At 45.7% G+C, this 22,685-nt stretch overlaps 1 protein-coding gene across 1 annotated transcript in view; it reads left to right on the forward strand.

The window, feature by feature from the left end:
• The window catches only part of LOC147736882 (uncharacterized), a 147,158-nt gene extending 125,117 nt beyond the window's left edge, over positions 1–22,041 (forward strand). The window contains 2 exon segments of the mRNA XM_086952717.1: positions 1,309–1,588; positions 18,061–22,041. Of these exon segments, the coding sequence (XP_086808843.1) occupies positions 1,309–1,588; positions 18,061–20,236 (2,456 nt within the window). The 3' untranslated portion in view covers positions 20,237–22,041.
• Positions 22,042–22,685: the final 644 nt, after the last annotated feature.

The following is a 22,685-nucleotide window of genomic DNA, read 5'->3' on the forward strand; positions in this document are numbered from 1 at the left end:
GACTGTGTTTTTTATCTTGCAAATCGGATTACGTTTTTAAGACCTTTGTTTTATAAATATGATGCTCTTCATAGGAACAAGGCGGTAAAGTTACTGTCTGAGATGCGATACTTAGACGTGACAGTTGGGATTGCTCGATCTGTTAAACAGATTTTTAAAAAATTAAATGTAATGGGGATCGGGTGGTGAGGAGGGAGGTTCACTTAAATGTTTTAATTAATGTGTATTGTTTAGAATGTTTTAGAGTATTCTGCTTAATTCAGAAACTCTGTCCATCACCACCCCTTGTTGTTAAAACATTTTTGTCCACCATAAGCGTGGAAGGGTATACTCAGATGTGAGTCCCTTGCTCATTGCACCATCAGGATTCAAGCAAGCCGGGCCGACGATGGCTGAAATGCCAGAAACCGGTCCCCGGAAGCTTGTTTCCTTCCCAGTGTAAGAATTGGCTTGGTAGTTTGGTTTGCTCTGTTTCCATCATGCACTGGGACAGGAACAGACTAATTTGCATATAGCCAGGTTCTGAGCTGGGATGGTGCAGTGAGCTAAAAAACGGTGTTGGATCTAGCCCTGATCTCTTGACTGGGTGAGAGTGTTCTGCTTAATTCAGAAACTGCAGAATGTCCAACAAGGAGAGTGAAAATGAAGGTGCAGAAAGGAAAAGAAAACTCAAATTTAGTGAAAGGGAGCTGGAGGTCCTGATTGAGGAGGTGGCAAGAGAACACATGAAGCTGTTTGGGAAACAGTCACTACAAGTGCTAGAATCCCAGAAAAGAAAAATATGGATTGGAATTCAGGAACATGTAAATGCCATTGGAGTGACCCACCGTGAACTAGACGTACTCAAGAAAAGGTGGTACAACGTCATGAGCCTGGCAAAGAAGAAGATGGCCGAAAGGAAAAACAAGCCTGCCTGACCGGTGGAGAAAGAAATAGGGCACCTGCACTGACTGCATTGAGCCTGAGAGTGTCAGCGGGATCGGGGATGCAGACAGCTCAGCCAGAGCTGACAACATACAAGGTAAGATGCATGCACACCAAGCTGCGCCCCCCACTATCTGACCCCATTCGCCAATGAGGCAGTGTGAATCCCATTCCAGTACATGTTTTAGTAAACTCCAGCAATGCATTATAGGAGATGTAGTCAGTGTAACACCTATCATAACAGTCATCCCATTGAACACAAAGGCATGTGACAAACATCAGTGATAAGCAAGCAGAGGATAGTCAGATACATTGGCAGACATGAAAAAAAGTTTTTTTCAAAATGCTGCTAGACAAGTGAGCTAATGTACAATTTCTGTCCAGGCAGGAAACGCACCCCAGAGGGAGAGAACGGAGGAGGACATTTCAACTGCAGGTCACCATTCACCACCACCGACATCACCAACACCGCTGGCATCACCACCACAGCCAGCATCACCACCACCGCCGGCATCAACATCACCGCCGGCAACACCACCACCGGCATCAACACCACCACCTGCAACAACAACACCACCACCTGCATCACCAGCAGCGTCGCCACCGGCATTACCAAGACCCAGGAGGCATGCAGTGCCAGACTCCAAGAGATGGAGTTGTCCGTGTAAGACTGCAGAGGTGGAGAACCATCAACGGTGCTAGTGGATGGCAATAATGCAGGATCACAGTATACCACCGAGCGATCACACACAGGTGCCGGGCGCCGCAGGGCTTGGGAACCCAGTCCACCTTTGCAGGGTGAGGAGCATGGTGTGTTTGCTGTCTAGAGGCGAACATGTTAAAGGTCCAGCGCCTTCAAGAGAAAGCAGTTCAATCAGTTCAGCGGCAGATGAGACACGTGACAGCAAACTGTATAGAGAAGGGCATCTGCTCATTGATCACAACACTGACTGAGGGCATGAGGGACATGGCTGAGGGCATGAGGGACATGTTCCAGTCAGTGATGCTGCTGTGCAGCAAGCTTGATGAGGACAGGATGGCACGGCGCAGGGAGAGGCAGAAAATGGAGAATCATACAAAGGCGGTGAACCGCCTCTCTACTGCCACGTCTCTGCTCTGTAGGCGCTCTGTGGCCATGCAGGAAGGGATGGCACACTGCAGCCGTGATGTGTCAAGGGGGCTTGTGACAGTGACCACTGCACTTGATGTGCTCCTAAATAATCAGGCTGCCAATACTGGTGCAGGTGATGTGGGGGACAGTGAGGAGACAACCAGTCGCAGCAGTGTAACGTCCCCTGAAACGGAGTCCAGGAGGAGCAGCAGACGTTAAGGTGCTGGTACTGGATCGATTGCCAGTGACGACAGTCTACAAAGGGAATGCAGCAATGTTGTGCTTGGCCGCAGGCGGTAATACAAGCCACACTTAGTCTAGCTAACTGGGTGACTTAACCCATGACATCTTTGTAGGGTGTTTACAAATAGGACTGCCATGTTGAGCCCTTCATGTGGTGGCGTAGAGCCAATATATTAAACTAGGTCATTAAAATACAACTGGCTGTGTCTCCTTACTTACTTAAAAATAGTTGCGTGTGATCTCAGCCCGTCTTTTTCTCCCATCTGGTGCTGGCGCCAGTCCTGCTGCATTGGGCTCTGGCTGTGCAAATTCATCATCATCGTCCTCGGTCAGTTAATTCAACAGCTGTACCTTTCTTAGTGGCAAGGTTATGCAGCATAGCACAAGTTGCGATTATCTTGCAGCAGATGATGGGTGTGTACTAACGTGCGCCTTCGCTTTTGTGGAGGCAGCGGAACCTGCTTTTCAATAGTCCAAATGTGCACTCCACAACATTGCGTGTTGATTTGTGCGCCACATTGTATCGTCTCTCACTTGGGGTTGATGGGTTTAGGTAAGGAGGGAGGATGAAGGACCACACAGCATAAGCGCTATCACCTAGGTGGGGAAGACAGTGCCATTAATAAAAGTCACCTACACATTCATCTGCAGTATACATCAGGGTGTGTCACAGTGATTTACCTAGCAGGTATCCTTCTCCAAATTCTCCTGCAGCCAGGCGTGTGTAGATCTCACTGTTCTGGAATACGTATAAGTCGTGGGTGCTCCCTGGAAATTTGGCAACAATGTCAGTGATTGTTAGCTGCATCGCAGATTACCTGCACATTAATGGAGTGGGTAGGTTTTCTGTTTCGGTAAATGTACTCAGTGGCTGCAGGTGGGCAGATTGGAATGTGTGTCCCATCAATGCGCCCTATAACATGCGGGAAATGTGCCTTTTGGTAAAAGTCTGACTTGGTTTTCTGCAGTTCCGCCTGTGTGGTTGGGAAGCTTATGTGGTGATGCATTCTCAGCATCATGGCATCCAGGAACTTGTTAAAGAAACGTGACAGGCAACTCTGTGACACACTACCTACTGCAGCTAGCACCCCTGGTAACTGCCAGATGCAAGTAGGTGTAGGCTACAGAGCACCTGCACATGTGGTGGTATAGCGTGCACCCTTGGTGTTGGATGCTCCAGGAGTGGGTGCAGATCCCTTATCAGGTCCAGGTTGGTTTGGGGGTGTAGCCTGTACCTTTCATGGATCTCTGCCTCAGTCAGTTGGAAGAGTGTGATGCGCTGTCTGTAAACACGCTCCTCCCGTCTCCAGATCCTCACTCCTGTAGCCGTAGCCGCCTTGCAATAACATAGAGGGCCGCCATAGTGATCACTCTGTTGCAATTTGGGGCTGTTTAAATACAGTGCACCTGATTGCCACCTGCTTTGAGTCAGTGGTAATTATTGACTCTTAAAAAACAAATTTGTGGAAATTCAGTATTACCGAATTTTTCTACATCTCTTTTCTCGTTTTTACCTTTTCTTATTTACCGATTCGGTATTTGGGTGTTCGGTAAATCCGAATCAGTAAATTAGGAATCGTAATAAGGAATCGGTATTTTGTATTGTATTGTAATTGCATTTATATAGCGCTTCCTACCCCTGACGAGGCGTCGAAGTGCTTTTTCAGCAAGTAGCACGCTACTCCGGTACCCATAGAGGATTAGTGTTGAATTAGTATAGTGAAACATGCAAGTACATTTTAAGTTGTGGATAGGTTAGTCAGTTATTTGGATTTGGAATGATAGCAGAATGATAGAGGAGGACAAAGGTTTGTATTAATATAGCTCTTGTTGAAGCACGCTATTCAGGAAGCCCTGATGGGTGTTGAAGCGCTTTTCTGGAAAGAAGCACGTCACACCGGAACCCATAAAGGATTAGTGTTGGAAATTAGTATAGTATAAATATGAAGTAATTTGAGTAGTCGATATGTTATTCAGTTATTTGGGTAGTATATTAGTATAGTTAAATATGGAATGTGGGAAGAGAACATGTTAGTCTGTTAAATTTGATTGAAAAGGATAGTGGAGGGATAAAAGAGTGAAGGTTTTTTTTTTCTTTTTTTTAGGTCTTAGCAGTAGGAGGAGGCTTTTGGATGAGTAAAAATGAGTTTTGGAGGGGAGGAGTCAGAGGGAAGAGTTTAGAAAGGTTTGTTTTAGGGGATCGGTATAGTAAAAAGAGGTGTCAGATGATGCAAGGAGGGGTAGAGTAGGAGAGAGTCTAGAAAGGGTTATTTTGGCGATCATAGTAGTGGTATGGGGTTTGGGATAAATGAGAGAGTGGATGTAGAGGATGTATCAATAGATGTATAAGACGAGAGATAGGGTAGTGCATTGGAAGGAGTGGTAGAAAGAAGTTTGAGATGAGTCAGAAGGTTGGGCTAGAAGATATATTGAGCGAAGTATAGGCTGAGAAATAGGGTAGTGCATTGGAAATGCTAAATTAGAGGAAAGTGATAAATATATAGATCTATAAGTACATTGAAAGTATATAGATACATAATGCATAGTGTTGTGCATGGTGTACATTTGGTGTGAGTGTGTTGCTATGTTTGTGGATGTGGATGGTGTGTGCTGGATATTGCTAAGTGGGAAAATGGGCAGCCTTTCAGGCCCTAGTCCTGACCAGTCTTGAACAGGCTCAAACAGGTAACTGCCCTTGTCCTCTCCGCCCTTAGGTGAGACGCCCTAAGCCTAGCCTTTTATAGCCCTATTAATCAGGTGACCCCTTCAGCTAATGGGAGTCCTAGCCCTAACACTATCCAATCACAAAACTAGCCCTAAAATCTACAAACCAATAGAAGACCAGGACCTTACAGCCAATCTTAGCCCTAGTCCAAGCACCCAATCAGTTCAAAAACCCTGATCTCTACGTCCAATAAAGTCCCTAGCCCTACTAGTAGTCCCAACCCAAGTCCACGCAACCAAATGGCACAGGTAGCCCTAGTCCCTACTTCCAATAGAAAGCCTAACCCTACTCTTAGTTCCAAAACTAGTCGATCATCCAATCACACTAGAAGCCCTAGTCGCTACTTCCAATTAAAGGTCTAACCCTAGTCCCACCCTACTCCCAACAACCAATAACATAGGAAGCCCTAATCCCTACTTCCAATAGTACTCCTAACCCTAACCCTAGTCTCAACCCTACAATGATTGAATCACAGACCCAGAAACCAATAAGAACCCTCAAATACCGAACCAATGAGGAGATTAACCCCAATCCAATAGAAACACCAGATACAACCACCAATCAGTGTACACATGTACCAACCACTAGCAGACCATATAACAGAGGTCTTCAAACATTTGTCGGCTGAGCCAACCCATCTAAACCTTTTTACACGTTGAGCCCCCACCCCCCCTCCCCCCACCACCTGACGAAAAAGTTCTGGCAGCTGGTACTCTGCATCATTTATGGCCATTCCCTCCTGCAGAGCCCAGGTCGTATAGGGCAAATAATATTAAATAAAGTAAGAGTGTTTAGTAAACTGATGTTTTTGTAGTGCTTGTGCTTATTATAAAGTTCCAATGAAAGGTCTTCAAGAAACAATTAGCACAAACAATTACATTGGTGCTTTATTTTTCACATAAAATACAAAATGTAGGATAGATTAGTAAAAACACTCCCAACCCACAGGTCGGGGGTGTGCCTGTTTTTCTCCACAGGGAAAGTCAAGTGTGGATGAATTCTGGCTTCAGCCATCCTTAGGTTGTGCTCCCCTTCCAGTCTTGAGCAGTACCTGGAAATGTGAGTGCTCACAAAGTTATGTAATATGTGTTGCAGTTTTATATAGCGCAAACCTGGCCCAAAGGTATTGGAGAGCTTTACATGAGCAGCTTTTACATTACACAAGCACACATTCATTTTTGTAAGCACAGGGAGATTGAGTGATTTGCCCAGAATCACAGGATGTCGAGCAGGCACCAGGAATTGAACCTGGTTCCCCATCGCCACAGTCATCAGCTCCAGGATAACCTTGAGGGGGAAGGGTTCAAGAGCGAGGTGAACAGCAGCAACCAGATGTTAAATTCAACAACCACGAGGCAAAAGGCTACAGTGAAGAAGTGCTGTTTCATCAGCAAAGTTGAAGTATTTTGCAGCTTTATGTATACAAAATTTGTGGCACTCCCGGGCATCTTTCCTGCTGTCCCGTTTATGATCCTGTCAGCACCTGCATCCTTCATGGTAATGTGCTTCCTCCCTTAGAGGATAACAAACCGCACGGACCGCATGATATGTGGATGGATGCACCTATGGACATCTGTGTCCCCTTCCAAAATGGTGATTGCTGCTGGATTGAGTCCAACAGGGGCCCATTACCCAAGTCAACAAATTCACTATAATGGGTGCTGCTGAGACACGTCTGTCACCTGACATTCCTTTAGTGAATGCCCCAACAGTGTGACCCCTGTAGCAAGTTATCCCTTTGAGCTTGAAAGGATGTTCTTTTTCTTTTGTACTGACTTGAAACCCAATTCGTTTTTGCCTGTATCCTATCCATGGGAATGTTATCAGTTCCTACGTATTAAGTAGGACTGTGTATTCTGGACAACATAAGCGCCAAAATATGGGTACTTGGTTCACAAGTATCATCAGGAATTGTTGGCCTGGTTCCTAACTAGCTCACAGTGCCCCATCTGAATCCCCTAAACTCACTAGGGTACCAGATGGTATCAGCAAGTAAGTGAGTAACAAAAGGGGAGGATCCGTTTCCACAGTGCCCTTGGGGATAGAGGGTCGCGTTTGAGCTTGCTGAAATCACCTGTTACTCTGGAAAGATTAGGCGTTAAGGTGAGGCACTGTGAGCTGCCAGGATTGGGCCGACAGGTACTGACGTTGTAGAGAGACTCAGTCCCTAAACTTTGATGTCCTGTTGTCCTAAGAAACAGTTCTGCTTTACCAACAGAATCAGTGCAACAAGTTCACCGTTATAACATTACTGTGTGGTTATATGATTATATTATTCTAGCATAGTGGGAGTACCCTTTGTCAGATACCTTGGGTTATCCTAAACTGCCATACCTGACTAAGATGTATCACAAAGCCAGCCTGTGTAGGATGGTTAGCCTCCATCTTTTTTCTATTTTTGCATCAGTCTTTGTGTTTGTATTAAATTTTAAGGCAAATACAATTCTGTTGTGTTTAGACATTTCTAAGGCACATGGTTTGATTTTAAAACCTGCAATTTCCACTCAATTCCATAATCGTTCTCAGTTGACTTTGTCCATGCTGTGAGAGAGAAGTGCCATTAAGTGTAACATAGAATGCATAAGATACAATATTATTTAAAGATTATATATGATTTGGCCATGCTGTCATGCCATTGTCCACAACAGCCAATGCATTTTCCAAGATAATCCTGTCCATTTATATTAATCTTAAGCTTTGTTTTATATCAACAGGCTCCAAGTCTGTGGAATGCTTCCTAAAATTTGCAATTACTTTTCCAGTAAACGACTCTGTAAAATATAACTGCTGTGAGTCCGGCCATTGTTGAACATCTGCTACAATGTCTGGAGCAGAGGCATCACCACGAGCTGCCTTGTCGAGCAGCAGATCTGAGAGTGGCTGCACGGTCAGCGGTCAAAAAAGAGCGAGTTTGTCATTTAGGGTCTAACTCTGTCTCTGTGTGATCTGGGGAAGATTTATCATCATCAGAATCATCTTTGGAGTCAGAGGGAAAAGTATATGGTGGCGGAGATCGATCTAACAAAATTGAATCATCCTGTGGTTTATTAAGTAGAGGATAGAGAGGACACCCGACAGGGTATTGGCCATTTACCTGTAAACTGCGCTCCGTATCCTCTTTGTCTTTTATTTCCCTAATTTCTTTACTTTTTATATCCTGCCCTCTCAGATAGATGTTTTTGCGCTGTTGTTTGTCTACTAAAACTTGCTCTTTCCTCACTCTCTCATGCGCTTCTTTCATCCACATTCACACACAGTCAAACATATCTGGTCTACTTTTGCGCTTAAACACACATACTGAATTTTTCTAATATCGAATGACCCATGTGTTGCCCATCATAAATCAGGATCCTTCTTAGTATATTTATTCCATAGTGCACAATACATTGTGGAAAAAATAACATTTTTAATGTACATATCCCTATTTGGTCTCCCCTCTGGGGGAGCCGGCTGATTTAGTTCTAAATCCATATTGGTACCTCCAAGAAAGCCACATCCTTCGAATCGTGCGTGAAACAGGCACCCAAAAATATTATAGTATATATAATATTATAACAAAGTGGTACTTAACACGAATATTGTACCGTTCAAAAATTAAAAAAATTTGAGAAAAATCTCCACATTACTTGCCTATATAAATTGCAATTTATATATAACCAAACCAAAATCTTGGCCAAGCAAATCCAAACAAAAAGCGTCACATTTAGCAATCTTACCAAACAAAAGTCTCCAGCCTCCAATTGCCAAGCTCTGAATCGACCAAATGGTCACTGTAAGACGAACGCCAAAAGGGATCTCAGTCAAACACCGGCACCACCTGGAGGGCCGAGTCGGGAAAATCGGAAAAGCACTTCAGCCTGCAAAGACAAGGGCCTCCTCGTGCAGTACACATCATTAGCGAGATTCCAAACCTCCGTCAAGACCACTCCATCAGGCATCTGAGTCGCCGATGAGCCCCACGTAACGGGCGCCAATTTGTGGGGGTGAGCCTTTTCAGTTGCCCACCTGGTGCAGGGGTTTGCCCTTTTGCGCAGTGGTCCTTTAGACTGACAACGTAGAGATTGGCATGGAAGCTGTAATATCACGAAAGTATTTTTATTAGGACACATGAGTGGAACTGCATCGATACAGAACCCTCAGGCAATGTATGAGGCAGCACATGGAGTACAGAAACCATGGGCCTTATATACACCTTGTACTGCAGACTAATCAGTTACATACAAGGATACATCAGAATTGCTTAGTCAACAGAATGGGAGCAGCTACAATGCTGCTGATATCAGTTAAAATAGCCTGACAGTTAAAAACATGACAGGTGCATCCTAACAGCTAAGGCCTCTCTGAGCATGTGCAGTACTCAGGCTCATTGCTGCAGGAACTAATTATAGATGATGACTCTGCGAAATAGAGAAGCAGGCAACAGCGAAGAGGGGGAAGCACATGGCAAACACATGGTTTAACTAAAACGGATGCAAAAAACAAAATGGCTATGGCTCATCCTAACAGTAGTCACTGCCAAGTTTCCACAGCAGAAAGTCCCATTCCCAGATCCCAGAGTATGGTACCTGGTTCCCGGTTTAGAGAGGGACAGGTTGAGATTCAGGGGCAGTAAGATGCTGTCTCGCCAGTCTTGGGAGGGGAGTGTGGATGAATGTTGTGATGCACTGGACATTTGGGTGATTGGTTAGCACTGTAAATGGTATTAAGGGCTGTTCAAAATGTTTTGTGAGACTGAACATGCCCCGTAATTGTTTTTCGGAGTCGCGCGAACACCTGTTGGAATGTGTAAGTTCTGTGGTTGTAGGGAGCTTACATTGGGGAGGGATACTAGAAGAATGGTGCAAGTGTCTTCCAACCCAGAGTGGGGGAAGTGGTTCAGAGTAGCCCAGCTAGGTGACCTTGTAAGTGAGGAGGTTGCAAGGCCTCACATCCTGTCCCGCAGGAAAAGGTGTGAGACGGCTGTATTCCGAGCCTCAACCTCAGTCTCCAGTACTGGATCGTTCTTAGAGGGAACACCAGGTAGGGAGCCTAGTCTGTCCTGTTGGACTGTTCTTTGAGGGGGATCTCCCCGTATTAGGTGAGCTGGGAGTGTCTGTAATCAGGCCTCCATCAGTTCTGGGGTCTGGCAGTGCCACTCCTAAGTGGAGTGTGCGGAAGTCCCGATTGAGGGGTGACAGGGGGAAAGAGCCCCCAGTGGAAGAACCATTGGGTCAGCGGCCAGCCAAAGGGCTAAGTCACCAAGGATTGGCCATGGTGATGCCACTTCTGTCCTGGGGCATCTTCGCGCACTGTCGGAGGGACTGGAGGTCGCGAGCTCTGCACCAGGCAGACTGTCACATGACACATTAGGTATATGTCACCCTTGGAGGGGTAGGCGTGCTCCCCATGAATTCCTGGTTTGCCGGGCATCTGACCAAAGGGTACCGTCCCTGAGTTTGGGAGCCAGGAGCAGGTTTTTTCCGACCTGGACGGCAGGGCAACTGTAATCAGTGTCCTGACCGGTTTGCCTTCTAGGGGTACCACTCCAGAGGGGTGGTGCAGGCCTAGCCGGGATCTTTAGGGTCCCTGGCTGAGAGTGGTAGTACTACCCTGTGGGCAGGTGGGGCCCATCTTAAGTGAAGGGACCCTGATCTTCAGAATGGAGGGTATAGAGGTCTGTTAGGGGGTGCAGAGGGTGGGAGTCCAAGCCTCTGACCCCGGTGCAGCTGGTAAATGTGGATCCCAGGTGGTAGACCAGTTGATGGAGGGAGGTCCTGAACTGGTGGGAAAGTTGTGCTTCTCCTGGGAGAGTGCAGAACCCCAGTAGTAGAGGTAGGGTGAGGAGACATTTGGCCCTTGACCTCTGGTCAGCCTCGGTTGAAGGATCGGTGGTAGTTTGGAACTACACTGAGAGGGAGAGTGGAGAATGGCTATTATGTGCCAGGGTTTACTGCCCCCCACTCTGTGCTTTGGCAAGGACCAATGACATATGGATGGCCTAGGGCCTGGTCCTGGCTGTGGACAACTAGGGACTGGGGTAGCCTAGTTGTGCCTGAGCTTTTTTCCAGAGGGAACCACGTGGGTTCAGAGTGGCATAGAACCAGACGGTGTCCCTGCAGTGCGGGCCTGCATCTATTTTCTATCGCCCGAAGCAGGGAAGCCCATCAAGGTAGTGATTGGTCTACCCTGCATTTTGGCTGGACGGGGGTTGTGTTGGACTTGGCCCTTTTTGCAGGTTCACCCCTAAACTTTTTGAATTTCTCCCAGCCCTTTTCTCTGTGTAGTGTTAGGCATTCGAGATTTACTGTGAATGAAACGATGAGTGCTAACACAGGAGCTAGCTTTACTACGGTCCACCAGTCATGATGCAGTCTCTGAGGTTACAACATAAAAGCAGTGTGTTAACCTTCCGGTAGCTTGTGCGGTCCAATTCTGACCATTCACCTCGATCATTGAAACAGATGGTTGACTTATAAAACAAAAGAACAATAACAGTGGCAGCATAAACTCTGTGTATATGCTTAACTCCCTCTCCCCTCTCCTCTTTCCCCACATCCCGCCCCCGCGCTCCTCAGCTATGACCACGTTAGTGTGGTTGAACTCGTGCCAAGATAAAGCAAGAGTAAAGTGTTACCAGACTATCCCGTCAGTGTATTGGCCTATAAAATGCTTCTGCCTGTGCAGTCCTCATCTGCTCCCTCCGTTTGCCTCGCGTGTCCCTGCCTTTCCAGTTGCTGAACCGCACAGAGCATCTGCTCCCAATGGGCTGCTATAGGCTCCTTCCGTAGTCCCAGTGTTTCCTCCCTTCGAATGGCAATCCCCTCTGCCCTAGCCCATGCCTGAAATGAAGAACTCCATGCCCTTGTGTGTAATGGGTCATATGCCTTCTATCTCCTTGTGAGGAGGCGTTAGGCAACACTAGCCCCAGATCCAAGAATCGGGACGTTACCTGTACTCGGGCCAGTAAAAGGGTATGGTGCGACCTGTGCAACCCTGCCGCAGCCCACTAATTGCGCGCCAGTAGATATCCAACCTAGGGCAACTCCATAGCATATGCAAGAACCCCCCCAGCTCGTTACACGTAGGGCACAGTGCATCATTATGATTAAAATACCTGTTAATCAGCTTGGGTGTGAGGTAAGCCCTGTGGACAATGTATATCTGGATTTGGCTGAACCGCATGTTTCTGGGGAAACGCACTGGAATTTTTAAGTACCTTTCCCACTCCTTATCCACCAGTGGCCGCTCCAGGTCCAGTTCCCATTTGCGTTGGAGTGGATCTAAGCTAAAATCCGCATCCGCCGGCAATGATGCCATAAACCAGCGAACCAGGTGCCTGCCTCTCCCCATGACGTGCAGATATTGCATTGTTAGATTCTGACTTGGCTCCGTGGTCATGTCCCTCCATTTGGCAGTGAATCTCGCTATCGGGGAGCGATGCGCTAAAAACCTCCCAGACAGGAGCCCTTCCTCTGTCACCAGGGTCTTGTATGGTATGAGCTCACCATCCCGGTATGAATCTCCAAGAGTACGAATATCAGCCTCCCACAAGCAAGGAGCCGTAACCACCCCTCCAGCACTAGGGGAACCCTCCAGAGGTATGACTGGCGCATAAGGGATGATATTTTGGGTGAGTTATAGAGCCCTCCGGTATCATTTGTATGCCACCGCTGAGAGGAGCGGCGTTGGCCGTGTAACTGTAGCGACAGGGTGAAAAAGTCTAGTTATTCGGTCTAGCGAATACGGCTGCAGTATTGTGGCTGTATCATCCCTACCCCTATCCTCCAGCCAACAAGCAACCGATTGCAACTGAGTGGCTAGGTAGTAGTGTTCGAAACAAGGAGCAGCTAGGCCTCCCCGATCTGTCTGAAGGTATAACTTTGCTAGCGCCAGCATATGCCGAGCGGTGCCCCAGATAAAGTCTCGTAACATCTTATTAGGCATGTTAAAAAAGGCAGCCGGAATGAATAATGGCAAATTAACAAAGTAGTACAGGAGACGGGAGAGCATGACCATTTTGGCGAGCGCCTCCCTGCCTGTTGTCGTCAGCTGAAGTGTGCTCCAGAAGCGCACCTGCGATTTAAGCGCCGTGACCACCCTCCCCAGGTTTCCATCAAAGAAATCAGTTGGTTGGCGGTAGATCTGTATCCCCAGGTAATGGAAGGTACCCTCCTTCCATTGGACCTGTGTATCACCAAGAAAATATCCTGAGAAGCGTGAAGACAGGATTTACCCACATTCACTTGGAGCGGTGGCAAAGGTCTGCAGCAGCTGGGCCAGCTACCCAGGTATGTGCCCCATGTCCCTCACATTCACCAACAGGTCGTCAGCGTAGAGCGACACCTGATGGACCGTGCCCCCCAGCAGTATACTATCCCCCAGAGTCGAACGTATAGCCATGGCTAAGGACTCAATTGCCAGCGTGAACAGTAACGGAGACAGGGGGCACCCCTGCCTGGCACCTCGACCCACCGGTGTAGCTTTAGAGACGTAGGGGGCCTAGTTGCACTCGGACTGTGGGGTTTTTGTATAGCAGGTCGACCATTTGCAGGAACCCCATGTCCAACCCATATCGCAGCAGCACCGCCGACAGGTAGCCCCATTCTAGGCAATCAAACGCCTTCTCCAGATCGAGGATGAGACATCCCGCCCTGGGCCACTCATGCGTGGCTTCGGCTGCCACCCTAAAGTACCTCCTTAGGTTCAGCAATGTGGACCTCGCAGGGACAAACCTGTTCTGGTCAGCATGGACTAAGTGGGGGACCACCAGCGCCAACCGTTCCACCAGCCCTTTTGCGAGGATTTTGTAATCGACATTAAGCATCGCCAGGGGTCTATATGATCCTAAAGCCGTGGGGTCCCTGTCTGGTTTAGGCAGGGAGACCAGGTACGCCTCCAGCATCGAAGGGGGTAACGAGCCTTCCTCCACCGCCGTGTTATATAACGCATGAAGTAATGGCGCCAAGGACTCACGGTATGCTTTGTAGTACTCAGCAGGCAAGCCGTCCGGTCCTGGCGTTTTCCCAGACTCCATTGACTTGATCGCCTCCCCAATTTCCTCTAAGGAGAGAGGCTCATTGAGCACCTCCTTATGCTCCTCTGAGGCTGTGGGCAGTTGGATAGAGTCTAAAGTGCGTGCGCTCTTTGTTACATTTAGTGGGAGTGAGAGTGGCCTGCCCTCCCATAGGAATGCATGGGGGATTCCCTGCTCAGTGTGTGTCAGTGGTAAATCCTGTTATGAGAGGAGCAGTATGGTCAAGTCTGGTATGTCGGACATTGTGAGAATAAATGCTGAGCAATGGTGTGTGCAGATTTATTATGACTATGTGAGAAATGCACTTTTAGAAGTTGGCATTTCTGTGTGCTATGTGTCCGCCTGCCTGATGTGAATTGTATGTCTGGTTTTGGAGGGACAGGGCAGGCTGAGCCAGACGTGGGTTGAATAGAGAGATCTGCAGTTGGAGTATGGGGAGGGGTGACCCTTTGATCTGAGCAGGGCTGTGCCTGGCAAGGTGAATGATGGCTCTAGTTTCCACTGTGCGGCAGATGGCAGACCCCCTCTTCCTCAAAGCTAGAATGCAGCCTTGTAAACAAATTTCTACGGGACCACACCGAACTGGTTCTGGTTGGGTTCAGTGACATGTGAGTTTTGAGAACAAAGTCTTTTGGTGGTATAAGTAAAGGGGCTGTGACCCCATGAAAGTGTTCAGTTCCATGGTGCTCTTCTAGGATGATGTGCTGTTCCTGATCCTGCTGGGGCATGCTGCTGCTTGGGCCTAGGAGGAACTGCCATGAGGGCTTGCCTCCCTGGGCACTGCATTGCCCCTTGATTGCTGAGGACTGTTGCTTTTGGAGCTCCCTGCGCCCTGTGAGCGCTATATTTTAAGGAGGAAGAACGTGTTACTTCTGGATGCCAAGACGGACCTCTGTCCATGCAACTAGAGGGAAAGGACTTTGAAACTTTCATCCATCTTGCTGAAGCATCTACCCAAGGGCCTGATTTGAGCTTGCCTCCTGCTGAAGTCGCAGGGACATTAGACTTCACCCATCAGCCGTCCGGATTCCTATTTGAGGGGAATTCTCCTCGCAGGTGAGGCCTTTGTTGAGAATTCCAGAGCCTCTGGTTCTACTGCGGGGAACGCGGGATGAAAGTCATCGTTATCGCTATTGTGGGCCGCCGCAGCTGAGGAGCTGTTGCCGCTAAGAGCCCGCATTTGCCTGTGTTACCAAAGTCATTGTTATCGCTATTGTAGGCTGTCGCATCTGAGGAGCTGTTTCCGCTGAGAGCCCGCATTTGCTTGCATTACCAAAGTCATTGTTATCGCTATTTTGGGCCGCCGCAGCTGAGGAGCTGTTGCCGTTGAGAGCCCGCATTTGCTTTTGTTACTAAAGTCATCGTTATCACTATTGTGGGCCACCGCAGCTGAGGAGCTGTGGCCGCTGAGTGATCGCATTTGCCGTCCTACGAGAATCATCGCTATTGTGGGCCACTGCAGCTAGGGAGCTGTGGCCGCTGAGTGCCCGCATTTGGTGTCCTATGAGAATCATCGCGATTGCTATTGTGGGCCGTTGCAGCTGAGGAGCTGTGCTCACATTTGCCGTCTTACGAGAATCATCGCTACAGCGGGCCGCTGCAGGTGAGGAGCTGTACCGCTGAGTGCCCGCATTTGCCATCTTACGAGAATCATCGATACAGCTATTGTGGGCTGCTGCAGCTGAGGAGCTGTGCCGCTGAGTCCCCGCCTTTAAACCACGTACTTCCACAGCTGTGCAGCACTTAGTGCCAGCTGCAACGTTTAGAACTGCGCACATGGATTCTGCTGCATTGGCAGCCGCCCTGACACTTTGGACATAGGGCATTTTGAGCCCCTTTGAGAAGGCCGGTTGGCCAGGGGACTGTCAGGTTTGTAGGGCGCCTGGCCCTAATGTGATGGATGTGGTGCTAGGAAATGTGATTTATGTAGTATGATTTACGCGCCCTGTTTTATGCCTCTAAATGTGGTTTATGATTATGAGGTTTTGAATACTGCATTTATGTTTTAGTTATCCTCTACTGTGGGTTATGGTAGTGAGATTATTTCCTAAGGTGAGTTATGCTTAGAAGGTTATGGTCTACAATGTTTAGGCTTATGAGGTTGGCGCATGATATATTTCACGCCTAATATGATACATTGGATAATATGATTTATGTTACAGGATGATGCTGAGTCCAGTGTTTGCCAGTAATTGCTGGTTGTGTTCCAAGCTTATTATATGTTCTCCGTTTACTATCTTTACTAAGTGATGGTTCAGACAATGGTCCAGGTGGCCCTGTCATGTGTATATAATCCCCTGTAAATATTGCCCAGTGCCAGTTGGCACAGTGTATATTTTGTGATTACTATACAAAGGCTATTTTTGATATCACCTTGTGTGGAGTTCCTTTTGTGATGTGCCTAGTATGTTGTTGCTGTGTGGATTGCGCAAATGCTTTACACATGGACTCCGGGATAAGCCTGACTGCTCGTGCCAAGCTACCAAGGGGGTGAGCAGGGGTTCTCTTTGTCGTGTAACTCCCTTGCCCTGACTAGAGTATTAGGCACAAGCCCTAGCCAGCCAGAAATCCCATTTCTAACAAGTCTCATCTATGGGCTCGATTGACATCCACCAGCTGGTTGGAGGCACGTGTTGGGAGCCTTCACTAAATATTCAGTGATGACAAAATAGTCATATTTCTTCCGGGAGCAGCGCGCGTCCGTCTGTCAGCTTCTTAGATGAGTTAAAGCAAGCGTAAGACATTAAGTCAGATACCATGGTAAGGTAGAAAAAAGACAAAAAGCACACACTTCTTGGCAGCAGGGATATCAAAGGTATATCACTGGCTATGATGAAATCTCTATTATAAATGCTGCAATCTTCCAACAAATGCTTGATCCATCCCTAGGAATGTGGCAAAGATAACTTAACAAACAGAAAAGTAAAAATGGGAGTTGGAATGTCAGCTGCTCCAGTGTGAACAGGAAAGTATTGTCAAGAAGAGTGTGAATGGAGCTGCATTTGTTATATACTTCCTGCAGTGTTACCTTTATTACATACATCTTGAAGAGTTTCCTTTGTTGTACACTTCCTGAAGAGTTACAGTTGTTATATACTTTGTACAACTGAAGTGACAGCAGCATATACTGATCATCTTTTTCCACAATGTTTTCTTGTTTAAATGAAATCTTGACTATGTGCCTGTTCATAAAGCTATACCTCTAGCGAATGGGTGCTCCGTAAGTGCCCTTTTTTTACTAAGTTGTCACATCCTTTTCTGAATTAAGATGTGGCATGTTCAATAGAACATTTAGTTAAACTTCTGTGTATGGTGAAATATCTCTTGGTTACTTTAAAAAATGGTAAAGAAGAGATGGCTTTTACAAATAGTTAAATATTGTGTATTTACATTCTCTTACATTTCCATTTAGTGATTTTAAATCTCTTTACATCCAACAGGAAACCAGCCTTGAATGCACAAATGATTGTGAATAATGACTTTAATCGTGTAAATCTGCAAAAATCTGTCGGAATAAATTAGCTCCAATATTCAGGTAAAGAGCTGCACAGTCAGGAGACTGAGGAACCTGAACATAAACTGATAGAAGCAGTCCAGAGTAATTCAGTGGATTTAAGAGTCTGAGCTCTGCACCTCCATGCCACAAGACGAAGAAATTACCTCTAGAAAATGAACGCAACAAAAATACCAACTAACCACTGCCTGTATAAACAAGTCTCCAAGATTTGATCATTGGGTCTGTGTGAGGTGGATACATCATTGCTCTGTTTCCTGTAATGATGGCAGACCACCATTCAGTGTGCTAGATATATTGTAAACTATTTCTGGCTAAACCACAGGAGCAAGAGAAAAGCACAATGGAGTAGAGCCAGACAACTGAAGGGTAAAGGAAAGAGAGGGTCTCTGATCTACAACAGACTGTCCCAATTTGCATCAACCTGAAGGAAGACTAATCTTCACTCGTAAACATGCAAAACCATTATACAATCTAAAGACATAACCACATACAAAGAAGCTTTACTTGCCACAATTATAATATATGTAATTGGTGAGTCTTGTATTTCGTTGTGAAATCAGAAATCAAGCATCCAAAATACCACACACATACCGGGAATGTGCGAATAACACAAGTGCTTTATCAACCGTGTTAGCTCTTCAGGAAACGCAGTCATGGGATGCAGACAAATATAAACCCGACCCAGAGATACTACCCAAGAAAGAAAAATCATACACAAGCAGCAAGAGCTTTAGTTTGTCATCACTACTAAAGAACCATCAGCAAACACACACAGGAGAAGCAACGTGCAATTGAAATGAATGTATGGAGAACTTTGGTCAGTTAGCACTCCTAAAAGATCCTCAGCAAACACACATGGGGGAAAAACCATTCCATTGCACTGAATGTGCGAAGAAATTCAGTCTTTTATCACAACTCCAAGTTCATCAGCGAACACACATAGGGGAAAAACCATACAATTGCAGTGAATGTGTGAGGAGCTTTAGTGGGTCATCAAACCTACAAACACATATTCGAACACACACTGGGGAAAAACCATACCATTGCAATGAATGTGGAAGTAGTTTTAGTTGTTCCTCAAATCTCAGGATTCATCAGCGAAGACACACAGGAGAAAAGCCATTCCAATGCAGTGAATGTGTGAAGACATTTAGTCAGTTATCGAACCTCCGAATACATCAGCGAACACACACAGGGGAAAAACCATACCATTGCACTGAATGTGTGAAGAGCTTCAGTCAGTTAACAAACCTCAAAACACATCAGCGAACACACACAGTGGAGAAACCGTACCATTGCACTGAATGTGTGAAGAGCTTCAGTCGGTTATCACATCTACAAGGACATCAGCGAACACACACTCGGGAAAAACCGTACCATTGCACTGAATGTGTGAAGAGCTTCAGTCAGTTATCACATCTACAAGGACATCAGCGAACACATACTGGGGAAAAACCATACCATTGCAATGAATGTGGAAGTAGTTTTAGTGATTCCTCAGCTTTCCAGATTCATTACCAAACACACACAGGAGTAAAACCATTCCAGTGCAGTGAATGTGTGAAGAGCTTTAGTCATTTATCAGACCTACAAAGACATATTCGAACACACACTGGGGAAAAACCGTACCATTGCAATGAATGTGGAAGTAGTTTTAGTTGTTCCTCAACTCTCAGGATTCATCAGCGAACACACACAGGAGAAAAGCCATACCATTGTAATGAATGTATGAAGAGCTTCAGTCGGTTATCACATCTACAAGGACATCAGCGAATACACACAGGGGAAAAACCATACCATTGCAATGAATGTATGAAGAGCTTCAGTCGGTTATCACATCTACAAAGACATCAGCGAACACACACTGGGGAAAAACCATACCATTGCAATGAATGCATGAAGAGCTTTAGTCAATTATCAAACCTCAAAATACTTCAGCGAACACACACAGGAGAAAAGCCATTCCAATGCAGTGAATGTGTGAAGAGATTCAGTTTGTTATTATCCCTCCAAAAACATCAGCGAACACACACAGGGGAAAAACCATTCCAATGCACTGAATGCATGAAGAGCTTTAGTCAATTATCAAACCTCAAAATACATCAGCGAACACACACAGTGGAGAAACCAGTGAATGTGAAGAATTTCAGTCGTTTATCACACCTCAAAATACATCAGCGAGTGCACACAGGGGAGAAACCATTCCATTGTTGTGAATGTGGAAGTAGTTTTAAGGAATCTTTAAAATTAAGGAATCATCAGTGAATACACAATGTGGAAAAGCCATTCAAGTGCAGTGAGTGCGTGAAGTGCTTTAGTCAATTATCAGACCTAAAAAGACATCAACGAATACACACAGGTGAAAGACCCTACCACTGCAGTGAATGTGGAAGTAGGTTTACTCGTTACTCAGCATTAAGGAATCATCAACATACACACACAGGGGAAAAACCATACCACTGCAGTAAATGTGGAAGTCGTTTTAGTGACCATTCAACATTAAGAAACCAGCAGCGAACACACTTGGGGGGGGGGGGTCCATTTAAGTACACTGAATGTGCGAAGAGCTTTATTCGATTATCAATACTACGAAGACATCAGCAAACACATACAGGGGAGAAACCATACCATTGCAGTGGATTTGGAAGTAGTTGTGGAAAGGATTTTCAGCTAACTACAGGGATTAGTGATAAAACCTATTAACACAACGCGCTTGAATAAGTTTAACAAGCACAGACTGGAGACTATTTGTAGCTGGTTTTGGTGTTTGCCCATTTTGTACAACAACTGGTTCAATGACAGCAGCTAGAGAACAATGTCCAAAGGCACAAGAAGTCAAAGTAGGAAAATGTGACCTGTAACTCTGAGAGTTAATGTTTGCAGTGCACAACGTTTACCTCCGAAGCCCTGACGCGGGAAAAAATGATGCTCATTTTGATCATCACATGCATCTGTTAAAGCACCCACCATAGCGGCACTTCCCCAGAGGTGTCCAATATCAAGCTGGACCCTTGGGAAATTTGCTGGCTCACCACTGACTGTAAATGATTCACAATGAGATTAATTGTATATGAATATATTTGAGAAGTTTCTTATTTACAGAGAATCACCCAGCCAACTCCTAACTGGTGAAAGGACAGAATCCGTGCATGATGGCGAAATTATTGATGGGAGAGAGCTGTTGAAAAGTTTAGTTCTGAATAGGTTTCTGAAAGGTTGAGTGTTAGGTAAAGATTGAATCTTGAGCAGTAAAAAGTTCCAGCTCTAAGAGTCCAGAACCATTGACTCCCTGCTTTACATTTGTTTAACCTTGTCACTGGAAAATAAATCTGGATTCAGAAGTAAAGGAACTCAAAAGATACTGAATTTTAACACAAATGATAATGAGGTTTGTATTTACAAGCAAAAAGAAACCTGCGTTCTATAAACTCTGCCGGTGAATGAATGGACATAAAAAGTGCTGCCTCGTGAGAAAACAGTGAAAGTTTGTGATGCAGTTGGGACGTCTTCAGACCACAAATAAGATAGATCTTGTGTTGCTGGAGCTGCCAAATATAGTGTTCTTATAGCCCAGCCTTGTGTAGAGGAAGGAGTTTACTGATATAATATGCACATCAGAAGAAAGGATACATCTTCAGTAGCCAAAGATAGTAGAAACTAAAGCTTTCCACCGAGGTCATTTTAACAAAGCGCTGAGTCCGGGAAGTTCTTCCTGCTGCCGAGTATCATCACTACCACAACGGCCCATCCAATGAGAAACAGCAACGAGACTGCTGTTCATCATACTCATGCTTATACATAACACACTACAGGGGTTTGCTTCAGAGTCAAACTCCCTTTACTTTCACGTTAACAGGAACAAGTTCTAAACTGAACAAATTCTATTTAGAAACCAGTAGTTTGTACGGCTATTAGTAGCATAATACATTTGAAACCCAATAGTTTATTAATCTGTATAAATAACCAAACATCCAAACACCACCCTTGTATGGACATCCAAGAGCCTTTAAAAACCACTCTACAGAGGTGTGTACCAGGATCAAACTCAATTTACTTTAACGTTAACATGAACTAAATTATGATACAGCAAGAACAGTCTTGAGACTATGAAATGTACACAATGATGACTATTATTTGAAAAAAAACAAAAAATGTATTTGAATTCATGGTATTTGACTGCTGATTGTATGGTAAGAGATGTTAAATGTGATTTCTTCCCTAAACTATAAAGATAATTTGTGATGTCAGCAAGGAGCATAGTTTATTTGGCAATAGAGGGGTCAAATCTCGATAGCATGACTGCTTTCAGCAGGGAGTCTTTTGCAGGTGGTCTCAGAAGGGACTATTCTACCCAGTGTGCCTTCTTACAGAGTGAGAGGCTGTTCTTTGCTTGAGACGGTACCACCTCTGCATCTGGTTTAATGAAGAGAGAAGTGCTACCTCTAATACTGAGATCTGGGCTTCACTCCTGTGTTGGGAACTTAAGTCAGTAGTTTTTACCCAATAAATACCAGATTTATTTTGGAAAACGAAAAATGTGTGTATAGTGGCATTCCTCTTGTTAATAATCCATAAAAATGCTACCGAATGATGAGTACTTGAAAGCATTCTCCCATAGGAGGGATTTAAATATGCATTTGTCACAAGCAAAATTGACTTACATTTTTATTTGAAGGTTCTTATATAGCGCTTCTTTATCTAATAATGCCTGATGGGTTTTCTCCGAGAGCCCCTTCTCCTTCGGAAGAAGTTTTTTATTGACAGACCCAATGTGATCTCCAATGGAAAGATGACTGTCTCTCCAACTCTAAACTGGGCTGGTGGGAGGACCGGTGGTTTGGCTGGTACAACGCTGTGTTGCATTTTTGATAGAGTGCTCTGTCTGCCACACCCTGAATCCTGCCTGTCTTTCTTTAGTGATTTTTTTATTTTGAGTTATATTTGAAGACTGTCCCCCTCATGTATAGTTTGACAATGTGTCCACGGTCTGCCAGAGGAGCACGTGTACCAACTTCCACTACCCCATTGGACTAGCGTCCCCCATGTTTAGCGATCTTCACCAACCTGGCTATCCCTGTGTCTTCAGAGGAGCAACAGGAGCTCCTCTAAAAGCACCTAAAGTTTGCTGAGTGGCTGCCATGTTTCACACGGG

This window comes from Lissotriton vulgaris, chromosome 1_2 (genome assembly GCF_964263255.1).
Source record: "Lissotriton vulgaris chromosome 1_2, aLisVul1.2, whole genome shotgun sequence".
NCBI classification, from domain to species: Eukaryota; Metazoa; Chordata; class Amphibia; order Caudata; family Salamandridae; genus Lissotriton; species Lissotriton vulgaris.